The following is a 20,319-nucleotide window of genomic DNA, read 5'->3' as shown; positions in this document are numbered from 1 at the left end:
TTACTTTGTAGACTGGGGTCTAAAATTCAAAGGAAAATATGTGCCAGGTGTTGTGAATAAGTCTATCAGGTCAGCAGGAAGAGAGGGTAATGGGCTTTGTGACAAAGTAGAGCATGCATTCCCCATCTTTCAAACATTTGAAGGCTTTCAAACATTTAAAATACATTGTGCATGCCTAAAAAAATTAGTCTGAATATTGAAGGAAGAAGCCCTTTCTATTCCAAATTGATAGACATAAAGGATACATTTTAACATAAATTAAATAAAGACAGAGATAAATAGACGGTGAATATAAAAAGAGAAGAATCCTGGAAGATTAAAATTCTGGCTTCTCCTTTCAATTTGCTGCTGTAGACCAAGCTCTCTGATACATCTCTGTAAATAAAATATTATGAAAAGATGGATGTGTGAAAGCCTTCAAGGTATATATTTTAGCAGGAAAATATTTATATTCCAGGATTCTAATGATGACTAGCCATACTAATGGAGTTATATAAAAAGATTTACCATGTTGATATAAAGACAATTTTCTATTTTCATAAGGAGGACATATAAAAAGCACATAACTGAAACGTGTACAAATTGTCTGACTTTCTACTTTCTCTGCCCACTCTGTTAGTATAGATGATAAAGGAACACTACACAGTAGACTGAGCCCCTGGTTTCTCTGTGGGAACAGTTCTCTGCCCCTCTACTAACAACTCTGTTCAGAGCAACTCCAGAGGCTCCAAGGTCTAACCTAGGTCTTTATACTTATGTCACTTGTGCAGAGGACCTCAACCCATTACAGAATCCAGAGTTTATGGAGTCCAAAGGGTACACTCGCATACTAAGCTGGCCTCCATCTCTTGGGGCAATTTTGAGTGAAATGGAATTGGTCTAGGCCCTTGCTTGTGCATCACAAATGTTAACCAGTTCAGTTCAGAGCCTCAGTATGATTCAGAAGTTGGAGCTCCTATGGATATCTAGAATTTTTAGTAAATTCACTGAGATTTTATTGTACTGGTAAGGCCAGAAGAAGACAACTTATATAAAGGCTCTGTATAGTCCAACTTACTTCCTGGAATAGTGGTTATCAAACTTTACAGGTGTACAAATTTATCTAGAGAGCTCATTAAGCCATAGATTTCTCATTGATTCTGACTAGGTACATCTGAGATAGAGCCTGGAAAATTTCCATTTTTAACTAAGCATCCCAGGTGACTTTGATGCAAATGCTCTCCAGACTACACAGCATGAAACACTGTCTTAGAGAATTCAAAGGGGGTGCAGCACATCCCAGACAAGGATTGGGAGACCCCTACCGCTATGGATAAGTCTGGAATTACCCTATTGCCCTGCATTCTCTGTCTGAAGACCAATAACCTTTTCTTTAAAGTGCTTTAACAAATATCTGCAATTAGATTTCATCTAATTACTTAGATGGCAGTTACATTCTTCATTCCTTAGGAATCCATCGGCAATAAATGTTTAAGGTATCATTACTACTTAGTGGAACTACTACTTTTTCCCAAATGTGAACTAATTGGTTGGTCTGGTTTAAATAAAAAACCCACAATCTATGCTCTTCTGTATACATATATATCTTTGTATCTTCTTTTACATTATAACTTGCAATACTCTCATCTGGAAGACTATATAAACCTGGAATATGTGTTTTTGCACCAACGTGTCTGACCTTGTAAGAGAAATCCTATAGTTTTTCTGATATATTGAATTAATAATCTGCATACTGGGAAAGTACAATGGTTGTCACCAACAACTGCATTGCATGTTTTCTATTTGAATAACTTTTTAATTTTTTTTTAACTTTTTATTTTTGAGAGATAGTGTGTGAGTGGGGGAGGGGCACGGAGAGAGGGAGACACAGAATCTGAAGCAGAACCCAGGCTCTAAGCCATCAGCACTGAGCCCCACACAAGGCTCGAACCCACGGAACCGTGAGATCATAACCTGAGTCGAAGTGGGATGTTTAACTGACTGAGCCACCCAGGTGCCCCTATGTGAATAGCTTTTAACTTAAAAATGTCAGCTACCCAATGTTTCTCAACAGGGTACTATTGGCATTTGGGCTGACAATTCTATTTCGAGGGGGCTGACAATTCTTAAGTGAGCAGGACTGTCTTGCTCCCAGTGAATGCTAAAGCATCACCAAAAGCACTTTCACGCATTTTAAAATACCCTTTCATTGGTTGCTAACTCCCCTGGTTAAGAACAAATGAGACACCCTATTTTTATGGAAAGCTGTAATTGCTCAGTCCCATTATTTCCAATTTCTAACGGTACTTTGCAATATCTCGTAGGACATACGGACTTCTGAGCTAGTCCATATACATGGACATTGGAGATCTGGACAGAGGCCATGCACAGTCCTACTGTTCACAAGGTGATGTTGTTGGACTAGTGCTCTCCTGCCTATAGTAGGCAATAATAAATTATTAGAAAGCGGCCATAATAGGTTTCAGAACAAGAACAGATCAGTAAATCTGTATAAGAACAGAATAGTAATAGTTACTGCTACATTTAGTGAAAATTACTATGTTCTAGACATGAGCTGAGCACCACATAATGTGATGATAATATAGCAATGAGGTCGATCCTCATTTATTATGCCCATTTTACAGATTAAAAAAGTAAGAGCCTGACCTCTTAACTACCATGCTTTATAGTTTCTCAGGACATATTTAACAGGTCTCTATAAAATATTTTCCAAAAAATGAGTTTCAGGCATGAAAAGTTATCACACAGTAAAGTCTCAATTGGTTACACTGTCTCATTTAGGTATATATATTTTTTGTTCTTAGAATGCTAGCTCATTCCTATATTGTGAGCCACTTAAAGACAGGATCCACCTATCTGGACCCCCATAGCATCTACCACGGTTACTTCTATATAGTAAGTGCTCAATAAATATTTATTGAATTGAAAAATAAGATTGATTTTATCAAATAGAAAAGATCAACAGGAACCCTTCTTTGGCCAATTCAGAGAACAATCAAGGAACTAAATTAACCACTCATACTATAATCAACTCTTCTTGTGCACTGGGAATCTTTTTTTAAAGCATGTGAACTGAACCACAGCTAACATTTATACTTAGATGTGCTGCTTCATAAACACTGCCAGTGTCGTTTGCAAAACTCACTTGTTTATAATAGACATCAAGGGTCCTTGCTACACACGGATTCCCACTCCACCCTCATTGCTATTGGCCCCTTACCCTTTGCTCCATCAGTCAGCAGATGCAGCCTTTCCGACTTCAGCATGATTTTGCTAAATGTCACTACTTCATTTTAATTCTATACTGTCTCCCGGAACCCCAATTATCACTCCCTCCCCACCACATTCCCAGTAACAATCATCCTTTTAAATACTAAAAACTCAGTGTGCAAAAGTTGAAGTCAGTGCCCACAAACATCATGAAGAGGCACTTGATATTTATTTACTAGAAAATAGTTTCCCCCTTTGGACAGCCGATGCCACTCCTTATTGACCTTCCCTGCAATGCAGAGGCTTTTGCTCCACAAAACATCTCAGCAGAAACTTTCCAGAGCTGCTGACGGAACATTCTGGTTCTTCTGCTGTATAGGTGGGCTCCTAGAAGACTAGTCAGAGAACCCAAGGTCTTGCCCCTTAAGCAAGTTTCCTAAACCCTCTGCCTCGTTTTCTCAAGCTGTAAAATAGGAATAAAGAATTAGCCTCTCCCATTTCTAACTGAGGAACACTAGGACCCTAACAGTACAGAAGAGATTGTTAAATCTCTGTGAAAACACCTTGCATTCTTGAAAGACAGACACAAAGTACCCCTCAGTGATGTTATCTGACCACAGTCTCAGGTTGTGTTCAAGGAAATAGAGAACTAAAACATGTTACAACACATGCCACACCACACCCAGAATGTATCAGGTACATGGAAAGGTTATACAGAGTGAGCTCATTCTCTAAAACGGAGGTCAGCACAGTAAGTGAGGGCAGGGCTGAGGGGGGAGGGGGGTGGGGGGACCTAACCATAGAAATGAAAATGCCAAACTAAATTAACATAGCTGCTGCTTTTCTTCTTTGCATTTTTTTTCCCCCCCGGGTCACACAAATCCCTGGTTTTGTAACCCAACCGCGCGTCCGGTCACCAGACACATTCCCGGCTGAAGAGACAGCAACGGTGTTACCTACAGGGAGGGAGGGGTGCCCAAATAACACAATTTAACTTAGAGCCCATGTGGAAAGAAACGCATCTTTAGGGTCAAAAGACGGTAGGAGCGCGGGTCCAAACCAGGGGAGCCAGCGGCAGGGTGCGAGTGTGGGGTCGCACAGGGCCGGGCGCTCGCCTGGGAAGCAGACGCGCGGTCTTGGAGGCCAGCGGCCGAAATCAGTACTCACTCTGCGTCCGACCCCCCCGGGCCCAGAGACTTCAGCTGGGTTTTCAGGACGTTTGCATTCCAGGCTGGGCTCGGCCCCCGCGGTTTCTGCTGTGAGCCTCGGCCCACAGGCAGGCACGGGGTGGGGCGGGGCGAGGCGGGGCAGGCCAGGGACGCGACGCACGCTGCTCCCCGCCCTCCTCCCCCGGTGGCACCGCCCCGGAGCTCCGGGCAGCTCAGCGGAGGAACGCGCCCGCCCCGCCCACCCTTCTTGAGGAGGCATCCGGGAAGCCCGCTGCGTTAATAACGCCGAGGGTGATGCAGGCCACGTGCGGGGTGCACAGTCCCTGCTGATGGCAGAGATCTACCGCTCCCAGCGTCACCCTGTGACTCCACCAAAATAAGCGAGCGAGCGAAGTGGGGTGCTCTCGCAAATACACGCTCCAAATATCTCTTTTTAAACTAGAAAGCAAATTACTGATGACCATCACCAGGGATTCGTAATACATTTCAAATAGTATAATGGATATTTTAAAAAGCAGTGTAACAGAATCAGAATTCTACTAAATTATCGTCCATTATTATACTTAAAAATATCAAAATAAGTAATAAGAAAAATGGATTTTAAGCCAATGAATAAAGTATGTCATGGGTCCGTATTACTATGAATGGAATGAATGAATGAATGAATGAATGAATGAATGGAAAGGAAATGCTCTTTATTATAAAAGAATGGCAAGTAATAAATACAGAACGAATGATGGTGTTAATAGAAGAGTTATGAAATTTTAAAAGAAATACGGAAAGCCAACTTTTCTCAAAGTCACAAATCAGTCACAATAAAGACTCTGGACACTGAACTTGGGGTGTGACTGGAGGAGGAGAGGGTGGTCAGTGGTTGGAGAACAGAAACCTCAGGCCTGGATACTGACAGCTGAGCAGTGACTCAACGGTGCATCCAGCCAAGACAGAGGTGACTGCCAGCTGGCATGAAAAAGGCAGAGAGGTCATCTGCACAGCTTTATACCCACACCAAGAAGCCAGAGCAGGTGAGGTTCCTGACTTCCTCTGCAAGGTGTCCCTCACAGCCACCTTATTGATTTTCGTTTTTCACTTACTTCTGTTAACTAAAGCTGGTGAAGTAAGCACCCTTCCAACTCTATTTTTTTTTTTTTTTTTTTTTATTTATTTTGAGAGAAAGAGAGAGAACAAGTGGGGGAGGAGCAGAGAGGGAGGGAGAGAGAGAATCCTGAGCAGGCAGGCTCTGCACTGTCATCACTAAAACTGACATGGGGCTAAGACTCACAAACCGTGAGATCATGACCTGAGCCAAAATCAAGAGTCAGTCACTTAACCGACTGAGCCACCCAAGATGCCTCCAACTCTAATATTTTATAATTCCCTCAACAGAAGACCCTGTCCTTAAAATTATTCCCAATGAAAATACAGCTTAAAAATTCCTTTTTTTTATTATTAGTAATTTCTTTCCTTTAAAAAATTTTTAAACAAAACCTCAGCTCATCTAGGTTTCACTAACATTCATTTCCTCCTATGACAAAAACAGCACAGGATGACTTATTTGGGCCACACCGCAAAAGGGATGCATCCTGGGTAACATAGCCCCAGGGTTAGCACATCTCCCTCAACGGAGGTGAGGGATCCTGTATGACTGAAGAGTGCAGATGAGTAATTACATGTTATGAGATAAATTTTTCAGAGAGTCTTATACTACAGTACGTATAGAAAGAGGCTCCTTTTCTTAGAAATGAAGAGGGACATTATTTCCTGATGTGCTTTGGCTGCCTCAATCCCTGAGATTCATCCTTTCTCCCAGTGTGGTCCTCAGATCCTTTGCATCTGAAACATCTGGGGGTAAGTATTAACTAAATAAAATCCTGGGCCTCACCCTACCCCTTTGAATCAGAATTCTTGACTGGGAACCTGAGAATCTGTATTTAAACCAGATTCTCCAAGCAATGTTTATGTAATCTAAGGTACAGGCAGCCTAAACTGCCCACAATCAGAACAATTCAGCGTCCTCGCTACTCAAAGTGTGGTTGCCAGACCAGCAGCAGCAGCAACTAGGAGCTTGTTAGAAAAACAGAATTTCAGCCTCACTGCAGAGTTCTTGAATCAGAATCTCATTTCAATAAAAAACCCACTGATTCAATATGAATATTACAATATGACAATTACTCCTCTGAATCTTGTTTTCCAAATGGTTACTTGTGCATTGCCTATAATATTTGTAATTAGCTATATTAGATTTACTTAATATTTAAAAAAATAGATTTACTTTTTTAATCTTTAGCCTGTCTTAATCAAAACTATCCTTGGGATCATGAGTTTGAAGTGCTAGTTTATCTTGTAGCACATTAAAATACATGCATAACTATTAAAATAAACATGTATGCCTACTTATTAACACACAGAGTCATCTCCCAAACTACATATGGTCCAAGGGTACTGTGGGGTGAGGCTGACAATGAATGCCAGAACACACATAGTTTTTCCAGCCTCTCACTAATCTTATGGATGAGAAAATTAGCAGCTGAGAAGAGGGCTATTTAATGCCAACACAGCTATTTATGGCAAAACCAGAAGCAAAATCACAAAAGAATTCTTTGATGGGTGCTTATTCCTTCACAAATCTCTCCTGTAGCTGGAGGAAATGTTGTTTGTATCGTCATTTGACTGTTTTAGAGAGAGAGAGACAGAGAGCAGGGGAGAGGGGCAGAGAGAGAGAATATCCCAAACAGGCTCCATGCACAGTTGTAGAGCCAGATGCAGGGCTCGATCCCACAACCCTGGGATTGTGATGTGAGCCAAAAACAAGAGTCGGGTGCTGAACTGACTGAGCCACCCAGGAGCCCCTTTTATGTTTGTTTTTTTTTTTTCTCCCCTCTAATATAGCTGAACAACATATCATGGTTCAGTTCTCCTGTTTTCCTTTCTGTACTAGATGTTTGTCAGTTGGCAGCTGGCCACACCTTTGAAAACCCTCACTATGTATTTATAAATTTCCCACCTACCTACTCAATATGCACCTTCCCAAACCAGAATCCAGAGCACTCACATCCCCAGGGTTCCTTGTAGCAGAGTTGAGGCACATGACTTACGCTGGTCAATCACATATGCCATAAAAGAATGAGGCTGGAAGTGAACAATGTGAAGAGACCACTGCCTACCAAGAAATCTGTGTATGACAAGGCCTGTTAGTCTTCAAGATTGGCACTGGCAGAGTTTCTGGCATCTGGTCCTAAATGCAATAGGTGCTGAGCTGTGGTGGTAGCACAAGAAGCACCCAAGATGAGCCTGGGCATGGTTCTTGGCTGTGAAGATTTAGATTCCTTCTGCCGGAGTCCTTGGGATCTCTACGAGCTACCCGCCAATCCTTAAGAAATCCCTTTTTGGTTTGAAATAGAGTGGAGTCCAGTTGGAACTAATAACCTCAGCCAATATATCTTCTTAATAGCTGTAGTCTACTACAGACACATTCCTTTTTTTTTTTTTTAATGTTTATTTATTTTTGAGAGAGAGACAGAGTATGAGCAGGGGAGGGGCAGAGAGAGAAGGAGAGAGACACACACAGAATCCAAAGCAGGCTCCAGGTTCTGAGCTGTCAGCACAGAGCTGGATCAGGGCTCAGACTCATGAACCACGAGATCATGACCTGAGTGGAAGTCAGACACTTAACCGACTGAGCCATCCAGGTGATCCTACTGCAGACACATTCCTAAAGCAAGTTTCTTCACCTGAACAAGGACATGGTTACTATCCATGCTGCCTGAGAACTCGTCCAGCAAGAGTTGCATGACTGATTACAAATCACAACTATTTTCATACTGGTGTTACTAAGAGCCTAAATAATTTTTGCAACTTCATTAGTCCTCATTATTAATTTACCAAAAATCGAATTTTAAGTGCTAAACTTCTTACAATAAGTATTTGGAGTTAGAAAGGTCTATGTCATTTAAGTGCTTTGGATCTTCCAAGCCCAGAACTGCATGGCAGTGATATTATTTGTGTACATAATTACTCATTTTGTAAGAACCCTCGTAAAATAGTTCTGCAATACATGGTATCCATTCTAGATCACACAGCTTATGATTAGTTTCAGATTAAATATTTAACTTTTAAGATGGGCTATAATGTTTTCTTTATAATGGTGAAATTATCACTTATTTTAACTTTCAAGTTCAGTATATCAAGAATCAAGAAAACCAAAACTAATTCTCCCTGCCAATTATATCTACTATTTTGTCATCTCATCTGTCAGGGTAATACTATGTTGCCTGTGTGTGTTATTATAATTAATTTATAATAAAAGGCTTCAAGTGATCACAAATGCTATTATGCCAGCTTTTCTAAATGATACATGGGAATGACCTTTTTTTTTTAAAAAAGTGATGATGCGGCTGAGTTAAAGCCCTTTCAATTGGGCATCAAAGCAGAATCTTCCAATAATCTATAAATGTTAAAGATACGAGAAAGAAAGGAGTGAAGAATAAAACTCTGGGGAAAACTAATATTCAGGAAACTGCTGAAGCAAAGCAAGTCAGGAAAGTGCAACAGGAGAGAGGACAAAGAGCACAATGTCTTAGAAGCTAAGGAAAGAATGTCAAGTTTGACATTAAATAAACACTAAATATGTGGCTAAAATGCCTCCACCTCCCAGCTACACTCCCTCCTTCAACTTTCTGAGACACAGCAGGGTTTGGGGCAGATGCCAAAATTCTTTACAGAATTCTGAATAAGTGACTAGGTGTGAATTTCCACAATCTACTAAACACCTCCCCACCAAGAGTTTAGATAATCCCTGATTTTAGAAACCATCTCCACTTGATCCACCAAATCTCATAGGGATGGGGTTTTCTACCGAGGCTTCTCATGTGTGGAGGCATAATTTAAGCAGAAGTTAAAAAAAGTTTGCAATTCTATAAAAGACAGGACATATATGGCAAATCTTTATATATATATATTTACATATATATATATAAATATATATATAAATATATATATATTTAAGTGTTTATTTTGAGAGAGAGAGTGAGAGCAAGCAGGGGAGGGGCAGAGACTGAGGGAGAGAGAATCCCAAACAGAGAGAGAGGGACAATCTGCACACTCACAACTTGCAGCCAAACAAGGTGGTTGATCTCACCAAGGGTGAGATCATGACTTGAGCCAAAATCGAGAGTCAGATGCTTAACGTACCAAGCTTCCCAGGTGCCAGTGGCACATCTTTTTTAGTTCTAGACATTCAAACAAGAGTGTGAGGCTAACAGGAGTAGTCACAGCTGACATACATTTTCCCCAGTACCTACGAAATGCCAGGCTGAGGGCTATGTGTTTTAAATATTTTATTACATTGAAGCCTCTTGGCAGATCTGTCCAAAGAAGTCCTATCCCCATTTTATACATGAAGAAACTGAAGCTCACTGGAGATAGGTAAACTTGCTAAGAGTAAGTGGCAAAGAGGCAACTTGGGTTTGTTTTGCTGTGCAGAAGTCCTCTTACCCATAGTTAGCACTGAGGCTGTGCTCCTGAATCTGTTCAACTCTGTGGCCAGCTTCTTCTCATTTCTCAGCTGGATTTTGTTTTGGGCATCTTTTAAGGGCCTGGAGAGCAGCTGGGGCTCCAAAAAGCATTTAAAACATTAACTCTTAACCAAGCCAAGTAACCTATATGAGAAAGTATGCAGACCTCCATAGAAAAGAGACTAGTTTTAAAGGAAAAATGCTTATTTAAAATAGTTGTGTAGGGGCACCTGGGTGGCTCAGGAGGTTGAGTGTCTGACTCTTGATTTAGGCTTTAGGTCATGATCCCATGGTCGTGGGATGGAGCCCTGTGTGAGGCTCCATCCTGAGCATGGAGCCTGCTTGGGTTTCTCCCTCTCCCTCTACCACTGCCCCTCCCTCTCAAAATAAATATATAAACATTTAAAAATAAATGAATAGTGGCAGCTGGGTGGCTCAGTTGGTTAAGCGTCCAACTTCGGCCTAGGTCATGATCTCGCAGTTTGTGGGTTCAAGCCCTGCCATCGGGCTCTGTGCTGACAGTTCAGAGCCTGGAGCCTGCTTCTGATTCTGTGTCCCCTCTCTGTCTCTCAAAAATAAACATTCAAAATAATTTTTAAAAAAAATAAGTAGTTGTATAGATAGCCCTGAAATAATGTTTTTGATGATCTCAGACATACTGGAAGATCACAAGTTGAAATGGGCTGAACAAAACTATTTAAATGTTGAAAACTACTAACTAAAATTGTAGTTTTCTGTCTTGAAATGTGTTGTTTCAGTGATTTTTATAAGTTGCAAAGCTCTCAAGCGCTATATTACCACAGAATGCTCCATTAGAGCTTCTGACGTCCAGCGGTGTCGAGGACCTTGTCTGAACAGGAAGCCTGGGTTTGAACCCTTGTTCTATCCTACTGGCTTTGCAATCTTATCAAGGATGCTTAACCTCTCTGGGCCCTCACTCCCTCAGGTATAAAGGAATAATAATTACAACATTAATAAAAGAATACATGAGGTATTTACACAGAGCATTTAGCAGAGAGCGTAGTGTGGCTAATGCTCATCAAGAGAATCTGAATTATTTTCTGAAGAAGTGAAAGTCCTGTATTTATACTTACATTATGTGTAAAAGTCCAATATTATCTATAGATATTATAAGAATATTTACTGAACACTTATTATATGCCAAGAAAAATTGTAGAATCAATGATTTTACTAGGTTTTAAATTGTTCAAACCATTATTAAGAAATTACATTCTCCTCCCCACCCCCAGCATAGAAACGATACTTTGTTCAAAACTTACCATGATATACAAGTACTATTTGCCTTCTCTACAGACTCCACCCACTAATGATAGACCTGTTGTAGAGCAGGAGTCTTTTCATGCTCAGGAAATGACTGACCTTGGTGGCCGGGGCTGTTCCACCAGCATGGGTTCTGGAAGGCTGACTGCTCCCAAGGCTTGTTGCTTTTTTCTTAAAAATAAGAAAGTATATATTTTAGTTTCACTGGGGTAAACCATCCTAACAATGTAGACAAGTTAAATTTTCATATCAATACAAATATCTTCTTAAGCAAACTTCAGACTAATATACTAAGCACACAAAAATTAAATATGTTTAATGTTTTTAAATTGTTCATCTTTGTCTGAAGACTATATAAACACTGAAAAGGAAGAGGAAGCTGAATAAATCCCAATTATTCAATAGTCAATGATTCTGGAGAACTACAAAGATCCTCATGGGAAGTTGCCATTTCCACCACGAAGCACTTCTGGAAACAACATCACTCGCTGTGGAGTGGGTGGCTTTCTCTCTTACAGCACTATAGACAGTGCATGCTAGCACAACCTCTACAGAGGGTGATTTAGCAATAAGTCGCAAAGACAGAATTCTACTTCTAAAAGTTTATCTTAGGGAAGTAAGAGAAAGCAAAAGCCTTTTTTTCTTCAAAGATATTCACAGTATTAGATCAAAAAGCTGAAAGCAATATAGGTAATAATAATGAATATTTATTGAGTACTTACCATGTGCCAGGCAATTATTCCATTAGAATAATAGAATTATAGATAAAAATAGAGTAATAATACTTCAGTAAGAGTATCTATTTAGAGCATTACTGTAAGTGCTCTAAGTGTTTTAAGTACCATGTGTCATAACCTACTTAATTTTCACAGGAAACAGTATAATGCTGGTCCTATTTTTATCCTCATTTTGTGGGTAAGGAGACTGAGGAATGGGATGAACACATAACTCAGCAATGATCACAGCTAGTCAGAAATAGGACGTCTGCTTCAGACCCTGTTCTCTTACCTATCTGTACTGCCTCCCACAATAGAAGTCTGTTATAGACAGCTACAGGATGAAATATCATGCAGTTATTAAAAATCATGTTTAGAAGAACATTTCATTAAATGAAAACATTATTCATATTTTTTATAAAGAAAAGTCAGCTTATAAAATAGTATGTACAGTATGATCACTGAAGTTCATATGAGGTTATTTTCTGATGGTGCAGTTAACAGCGATTTTTTAAAATATTCTTCTTTGTGCTTTTTTGTATTTTCTTACAAAACTATACTATTTTAACTGAAAAAGAATATTAAATGGAGGGGAGAAAAAAGGAAAGGTAAAATACACAGCTTCTTTCTCAACAAGGCCTTGATATATCTCTTACGAATATCCGTATTTCAAAGAGGCAAGCTTATAAACTATCCAGTTTTATAATGTCAAATCGATTATCCTCCAACATCTATAAAATGTGAATAATGTACTATAAGCATTGAATATAGGAAGGGCAATAATGTTGATACATAATATATTAAAAAGTTGTATGTCTATATGGTAAAAATTTTAAAAACATATAATTGAGGGGAGCTTGGGTGGCTCAGTTGGTTAAACATCCAACTCTTGATTTTGCTTCAGGTCACGGTCTCATGGTTGGTGAGTTCAAGCCCCACATCAGGCTCTGTGCTGGCAGCATGAAGCCTGCTTGGGATTCTCTCTCCCTCTCTCTCTGCCCTTCCCCTGCTCTCTCTCCCTCTCTCTCAAAATAAATAAGTAAATACATACATACATAATTGAAAGCAATGTGGTTTAAGTTGTTAACATTTAGCAAGAGTCATACTGCTTACTTTTTTTTTTTTAATGCCTGTCACGGACTCTTGAGCTGAAGCCGCTTCTTCCTGCAGGTTAAATATTACCTTAGGAAGCAGAAAAGTCAAAACCTAGCTTGTTGTCCTCAAAGTATCATGTTTCTGAATCCACTGGCTGACCACACTCAAGCACTTCAGGAAAGTCACTGAGGCAACAGGGTGGACTTGTGTTCATGAAATGGTATCTGAGGGGCCTCACAGGCATTTGCAGGAGTCCCAGGCTCCCAGGCATGGCCTGCGGACTAAATAGTCTCTCCCAAGCACAATGCAGTACCATCGGCCAAGGGAAGAAAAGAATCTTAGATAAACATGACAGAAATAAAAGAGGCTGCTAAAGAGCTAGTGTTGTGAGTGTGGTATGGGAGATGGTGAAAAGAGGGGATGGCCTCAATTTTATCCAGGTTGCAAGTCTCTTCAAAATATAAAGTGTATTAACAAATAGCTTCTGATGGCCATAGTGTATTCATGGATTCAGTGTAAGGTACCAGACCTAAGAAATAAAGACAAGAATACAGCAATGGGGTATTGGTTTTAATCCCATTACTCATGTCAACCTCCTCACTTCCCAGTGAGGAGACTGAAGCCCAGAAAGATCAGGCCACTGTCCTGTGGGCCATAGCTGCCCCGCACTCCAGCTATTAGCCTTTGGTCTCAACTATAATCAAGGAAGGTCATGTTCTAATCCTGCCCTAGCAACAGCTCCTATCCACTAAGTCAAAGCCCCCATCCATGCATGCCAGACCCTGCCTCATCTGTAAATGAATTCCACTTTAATGCGTCAGCGAGAATTTGCCCAAGAGAATTAAAAAAACTTGGTTTTTGGCTGAGTTATAAAACTATTAAGTTAAAAAAAATAACTATGTAAACTTGATATATTTGCTGATTTTTGTTTTCCCTTCATATGAACTCAAGATTTACTTTTTATTTTCATTTATTAAATTCAGTAACTTTTAACTCAAATGAGGATCTCTTGGCTTTCCTGTGGGTAGGACCTGTCACTCCAAAGCTTGCCTTACCTTCTGACCCTATATAACCTAATCTACAAAGGACTAAATCTAATATTTATTAAGCCCTTATATTAGTTTCTTAAAACACAATACAAAAGCTTAAAAATGTACACATAAACCAGATCAGACTCCTCATTCTCAGGTTAGTAACCAACATTTAATTACAGATGTTTTGGGCTGTATATAAGTGTTGGCAGTCTTTGTTCAATTGTGTCTGACTTCATGCATCCCTTCATTCATTCACTCATTGGACAGGCATTTACTGAACCCTGGCTATGAGCCTGGTCCTATTCTAAGCAGTGGAGATGTAATGACCAATTAAGCAGAAAAAAAACTTCCGCTTTCATAGTGCTTACATTCCAGTAGGAGCAATCAGACTCTAAATAAGTCAACAAAAAACAAAATGATTTCAGTGAGTGATGCCTGCTGTAAACACAGTAAAATAGGGTAACGTAACAGCAAATGACTGGCTGAGAATTGTTCCAGATGGGATACACAAAGAAATGACATTTGATTGAGGTCTGACTACAAATAACCCAATCATGGAAATAAGGGATGTGGGAGAGGAGGCATTCTAGGTAGACAGAGTAGCATGTGCAAAGGCCCTAAGATAGGAATGGGCTTGGCAAGTTGGAGAAACTGAAAGAAGTTAGAGCAAATGAAGAATGGCAGGCACAGGCATATTTGGTATGAGATGAAATAGGATGTTGGATGAAGATACTTAAACTGAAGTGATAGAGATTTAGGATGACTCTAGAGTCAGGTATGTTTGAGATCATCGGTTTCTTCCAGCTTCAGCCTGCTTCTTGATCTTCTCTGGTAACCATCTAGCCCTCCTGAGTCCTCCCTTATCTCCAGCTGAAAAGTTCTCAAAGTCCTCTGGCTTCACCTCACCTTGTGCTTAGTTTTGCAGGTATCTTCTTTACCCTCACTTTCCCATTACCTTACCATCAGCACTGGTCCTTAGAAATCACACTCTGGCCTGAACACCTCTCCCACCTGGTTAGGTCTGCATATTCACTAACTGGTGATAGGGCAGGATCTACCCTCAGACAGAACAGAATCCATCCACTCACGGAAAGCAGAAACTCTCTAAACAAGCTCACTTGGCTATGATTCTGCATTTATCCTAACATACAGAAATGCTCTAGTCTTTAAAAGATTAAGACATTAAATGAGGATGCCAATACTATAGTAATTCAGATTTTGAGTTAATTTTTTTTTTCATTTCTATAAACCCATAGACTAAAAGCCATCAGGCAGATTTCTCCTTGCCAACCAATCACACCCTTTGTAATAATTATGAGCACTTCTTTGTTTAACTTAAGTTTTATAGAAAGGAAACTGGCAGGAAGAGACTGCCCCTCATCCCTAACGTCAGGTCACAGGCCTGGCTGAGTCACTGGCCCCTTGCAGTCGAGCATGCCAGGCCCTCAGTCCTAATGATCAACAGGGACAGAAGTACGATACTCCGTGCCTTATTTTCCTCCACTAGACTCAAACTCCAGGACACCAAGTCTGGGGAATTTACAGAGAAAAGTGTGTGATCTCTCCTGCAGTCATGAACGCAGTCATGAGGCCCTGTTTCCATGGACTATGAATCCACACCGACTTTAAGCAGCCTCTCCTACCTCCAAAAGTCTGCCAGCCAGCCATGAGATCCATAAAAGAGGCATCCCATGCTTGAGCAGAGAAGTTCAGTGAATAATACACAGATGAGAGCAATTCTATCTGCAGCTGCAGAAAGGTATGAAAAGAATGAATTACATACCTTTTTTTTTGTACGTCTGTGGTAATTCCTAATAAAAAATTTTATTGAATGAATCAGAACTCAAGTCTTAAAAACTGTTTTCAAAGTAACAATGAAGTTCTAAGAGCCAAGCAAAGAGCTGTTATGTCACAATCTCCTAAAATCTCAGGAAAGGCCCTGAGTGAAGCCTCATGTTGCCCTGAGACTTTAGTGACCACAAAGAAAGGTGCCACGTTCCCTAGAATAAAGGCTCTATCTTTTGATATGTATGGCAAGAATCCTGGCTCCACCAAATGCCCGTTGAGACTGTGGACAAATTCGTGAACATCTCTAAGCACTATTTTTCTCATCTGAAAAAAAGAATAACCATACCCATATCTAAGATGGAGATTGTGAGAATCAAAGGAGATGAAGAATGGTCTGAGGAGTGGCCCACAGGTTGCAAATCCCTGCTCTAGAGAGACTCAAAGTTCTTGATCAAGTCGCAGTGGAATAGGCTGATCTCCTCAAGGCAATACCACTGGACCTGGTTTTAACTCAGTGGCTGCTGCGAATTTTCTGTCAGCTTTTATTACTTATACAATCAGAAAAAAAAACATTTTTTTTCATTGGTTAAAAAGTGTTTTTTTCTTAGGTCTAGCCATGATTCTAATAATGGAAACGATTAAGTTATTTGGAAACACTTTGATCCTTTTCAGGTTTGCTTTTAAGCTTTGTTAGGTTGGACAAAAGCAGCCTTCAAAGTAGGACTAATTTTTCTTTTTTTCCAAACAGAGATGACACCCTTCTGAGAGCTCTACCCAGTGACTCTGACTTGTGGGAACACATTGTATTCCTAGGCCTGGGTGAGCTCTGGGGATTACATGGAAGTATAAATGTGATGCATCTAGCCCCCAGGCAGGCATACCAAGATTACTCAGTAAATGCTGGCTAAGAGGAGCCCAGGACTACTTAACGGGGCTAATGCTAAAAAGCCTCCTTCTTAAAAACAAAACAAACAAAAACAAAACAAACACACCTTTCCAGTAAATGAAGGAATTTCAGTTTGTAAGTTGGGCCACATCTCCTTTCAAGTATAAGTTTGTCTCCCTTTTATATTTATGAAGTTTGTACATAAGGAAATTTAGATTAAAAAATGTAAGGAAATTTAGATTCCAAGGTGAGGAGTGTTCCTACTTCGAACAACTAAAAAACTGCCAGAGAATTAAATGAAACAGTGGTCCTCAGACTCTGGACACCAGGCACCATGATGTTCCCTGTATGGGAAACAAGAGAGGGGAGCCCTAGGGCTGTTCCAGCTTTCTGTCTGGAGAGTTCCCAGGCTGCCTGAACGTGGAACGTGGAATGTGGAACGTGGAAAAGGAACCTAGGCAGAAACCATCAGTCTCTATGGGTTCAGGAGATAGAACTGGGAGCTCCACAGACCAAGGGGGCTCAAGAGGTTCACAGGGAGAGCACCAGAAAGAGAGCTGCAAGAGAGAGCCCCAGAGATCTGCATGCACGTGCATGCCATGTGGAAACCTGAAGTCTGGGTAAAGAACACCCAGAAGGAGCAGAGGTATAATCCCTAGGGCTCGCACAGACCAGGAATAGAGTATGTCCCCAGCAGTCAGAATCATTGGCAGAGTCTGCAGAAGGATAAATTAGTCCTCTTCTAAAGGCTGCTCTGGGCCAGCCAAACAGCTTAAAAGCAAACCTTAAGTTATTTCCAGGTAACTAAACTGTGTCCCAGAACACAGCTCAACAAACAAGCACCCAACAGGATGAAATTCACATCTATTTGGTATCTGATAAAAAATTACACGGCATGCATAGAAGCAGAAAAATACAACTTTATTTTCCATGGGTAGGAAAATATAATGTTCAAAAAGCATAGTATCTTGATTGCAGTGCTGGCTACCCAAATCCATACATGTAATAAAGTGGTATAGAACTTACATACACATGTTCCAATGTCAATTTCCTACTTTTGATATTATACTATAATTACGTAAGATGTAACCAATGGGAAAACTGTATGAAGGGTACAGGGGACCTCTCATAGTATCTTCACAACTTCCTGAGAATCTATTTCAAAATAAAAAGCTTTTTAAAAGTAGGTTAAGGAGAGACATGAAAAGTATTTTCTTAAAAGCCACCCAAATCAAACTTCTAAAGATATAAAATACAATGTCTGAAATGAAAAATATACTAAGATTAAGAACTGATGAGATATCACAAAAGAAACAATTAGTGAACATGGACATATAGCAATAGAAACTACCCAAAACGGAACAGTGAGTAAAGACTAGAGGCTAGGGAAGAGAGGATCAGTGAGCTGTGGGACAACTTCAAGCAGCTAATATGTATATAACTGCAGCCTCCAAAGAAGAGAAGAGAGATGGAGACAAGCCAAAATATATGAAGAGATAATGACCAAATCATTTCCAAATGTGATGAACCCACCAATCCATGAAGCTTAACAAATCCAAGTAAGAATGAGAATAAATAGGGTATGAACAAAGGGGCAAGTTGGTTTTTAGATGCCCATCCCTCAAACACTTCCAGTGATGACAAAATCTACATGTGGGGCAAGAGTTCTGTCCCAGCTGACATGATGTCTTTCTCTTCCAGGGAGTTGGTTAGAGTTCCTGCAGCCACAAAACCAGTGATTCTCTTCTCCATCCAAAGAGCAAGAAAATGGAGATAGCCTACCTTTCTACCAAACTAATGGCAAATATTCTTTGGGGAGCCCTTAAGAGGACAGCCTTTAAGAGTCAGACATTACAGGTCACAAAATTTTTGAGCACACAGATATACAAGAACTTTTGCATTAAACGAGTATTGAAATCCTCAAAGGTTCAATATGGCTGCTGGCATGCTCAAATAATTTCTCAAGATATTTGTGAAACTCTTTGTTGAACTTTTTTCAGAAACTGCAACACATTATTTGATTATCCTTGGATGCAAAACAAATTTATGCTCTCAAAGGAGATTTAAGTTTTTGAACCTACCAAAAACTAATCAGATTCATATATGGTAAATATGAGAAAGCTACTGAACTGGATTAACAAATGATTTTAGTGAAAAAAAAATATTGATGGAAAGATGAAATGCTTTTGTGTTCTGAATGTAAAAGTAGAATTAATATCAATATTATTTGAACAATGGAAAGTAGCTTAACTATATAAATTTTCAGGTTACCACTGGATTTCATTTTATTGATAGGAAGTCACCATTTTCTTTCCTTTTCCATACCTCTTGCATACAGATGCTTCTTTTTTTTAATAATTTTTTTAATGTTCATTTATTTTTAAGAGAGAGAGAGAGAGAGAGAGACAGACAGACCATGAGCAGGGGAGGGGCAGAGAGAGAGGGAGGCATGAATCTGAAGCAGGCTTCAGGCTCCTAGCTGTCAGCACAGAGCCCAATGCGGGGCTCAAACTCATGATACGTGAGATCATGACCTGAGCTGAAGTCAGATACGTAACCAACTGAGCCACCCAGGTGCTCCCAGATGCTTCTTAAAAATAGTATAAGAGGGGAGGTGGGTGGGGGCATGGGTGACATAGATAAAGGGATTAAGAGTACACTTATTGTGACGATCAATGAATAATGTATAAAATTATTGAATCATATTGTACACCTGAAACATAAGACACTGTACATTAATTATACTTCAATAAAAAAAATAAGTACAGAAAATCTATGGTCAGAGATTAATTTATAGTTTTTCTTTTCTTAGCATTTTTCAATCAGTGCATTATTAGATCAATGGTTTCTTAAGACTTTATGAAATGTAGTAGATTTCAGGATAAAAACTCTCATTAAAATATATGTTTTGACATATTTGTTAACAAATCAGTTCCATTACTTAATAGTTACCCTATAAAATGACAAGAAATATTGTGTTTCCACATGAAAACACATGCTTTTTTTTTTAACGTTTATTTCTGAGACAGAGAGAGGCAGAGCATGAGTGGGGGAGGGGCAGAGAGAGAGGGGGGACACAGAATCCAAAGCAGGCTCCAGGCTCTGAGCTGTCAGCACAGAGCCGGACGTGGGGTTCGAACTCATAGACCGCGAGATCATGACCTGAGCCGAAGTCGGACGCTCAACCGACTGAGCCACCCAGGCGCCCCAAAAACACATGCTTTATCAGAAAATAGTATCTAGAAAATAATTGTCTTTCAAAAGGGTAGGCCTGTCCCCCAACAGTACCAATTATAAAGCTTGACTCTTATCTACAAATGATCCTTTATACCATGGTTGTAAATAGTCTACAAATAAATACAAGTTGCCTTTATTACCAAAAGAAGTATAAATGTATGCTACCACAAATGCAATGTAATACATAGGATATATTAGCCCCTGGGAAACAGTGATAAATAAGTCATAATGAATAAATCTTACCATTAACTCATTGCATAGAAATTCACTTACTGAGGGAAATGCCTCATGCACAATGGTCTTAATAACACAGACTATGGTAGCTGCACTTCATTGAGTGTGTTTATTTTCTAACCACTCAGTACCTACTCATCATCACCAAGCCAACTC

The 20,319-nt window shown here is 39.9% G+C and overlaps 1 protein-coding gene across 42 annotated transcripts in view; it reads right to left on the bottom strand.

Annotated features, from left to right (window-relative positions):
- CAST (calpastatin) overlaps positions 1 to 20,319 on the bottom strand; it is a 109,582-nt gene that overhangs the window by 64,338 nt on the left and 24,925 nt on the right. For 24 of the 42 annotated variants that reach the window (XM_045499048.1, XM_045499100.1, XM_045499088.1 and 21 more), the window contains exon 3: positions 11,273 to 11,344. In XM_045499048.1, coding sequence (XP_045355004.1) covers positions 11,273 to 11,344 — 72 coding nt within the window. Of the gene's footprint in view, positions 1 to 4,377; positions 4,515 to 11,272; positions 11,345 to 20,319 lie in introns of those variants that run through there. The other 18 variants (XM_045498852.1, XM_045498884.1, XM_045498876.1 and 15 more) reach the window with 3 other exon arrangements.

Source organism: Leopardus geoffroyi, chromosome A1, assembly GCF_018350155.1.
Source record: "Leopardus geoffroyi isolate Oge1 chromosome A1, O.geoffroyi_Oge1_pat1.0, whole genome shotgun sequence".
NCBI classification, from domain to species: domain Eukaryota; kingdom Metazoa; phylum Chordata; class Mammalia; order Carnivora; family Felidae; genus Leopardus; species Leopardus geoffroyi.
Note: the sequence above shows the minus strand (reverse complement) of the source record. Positions and strands in the feature narration are given on the sequence as shown.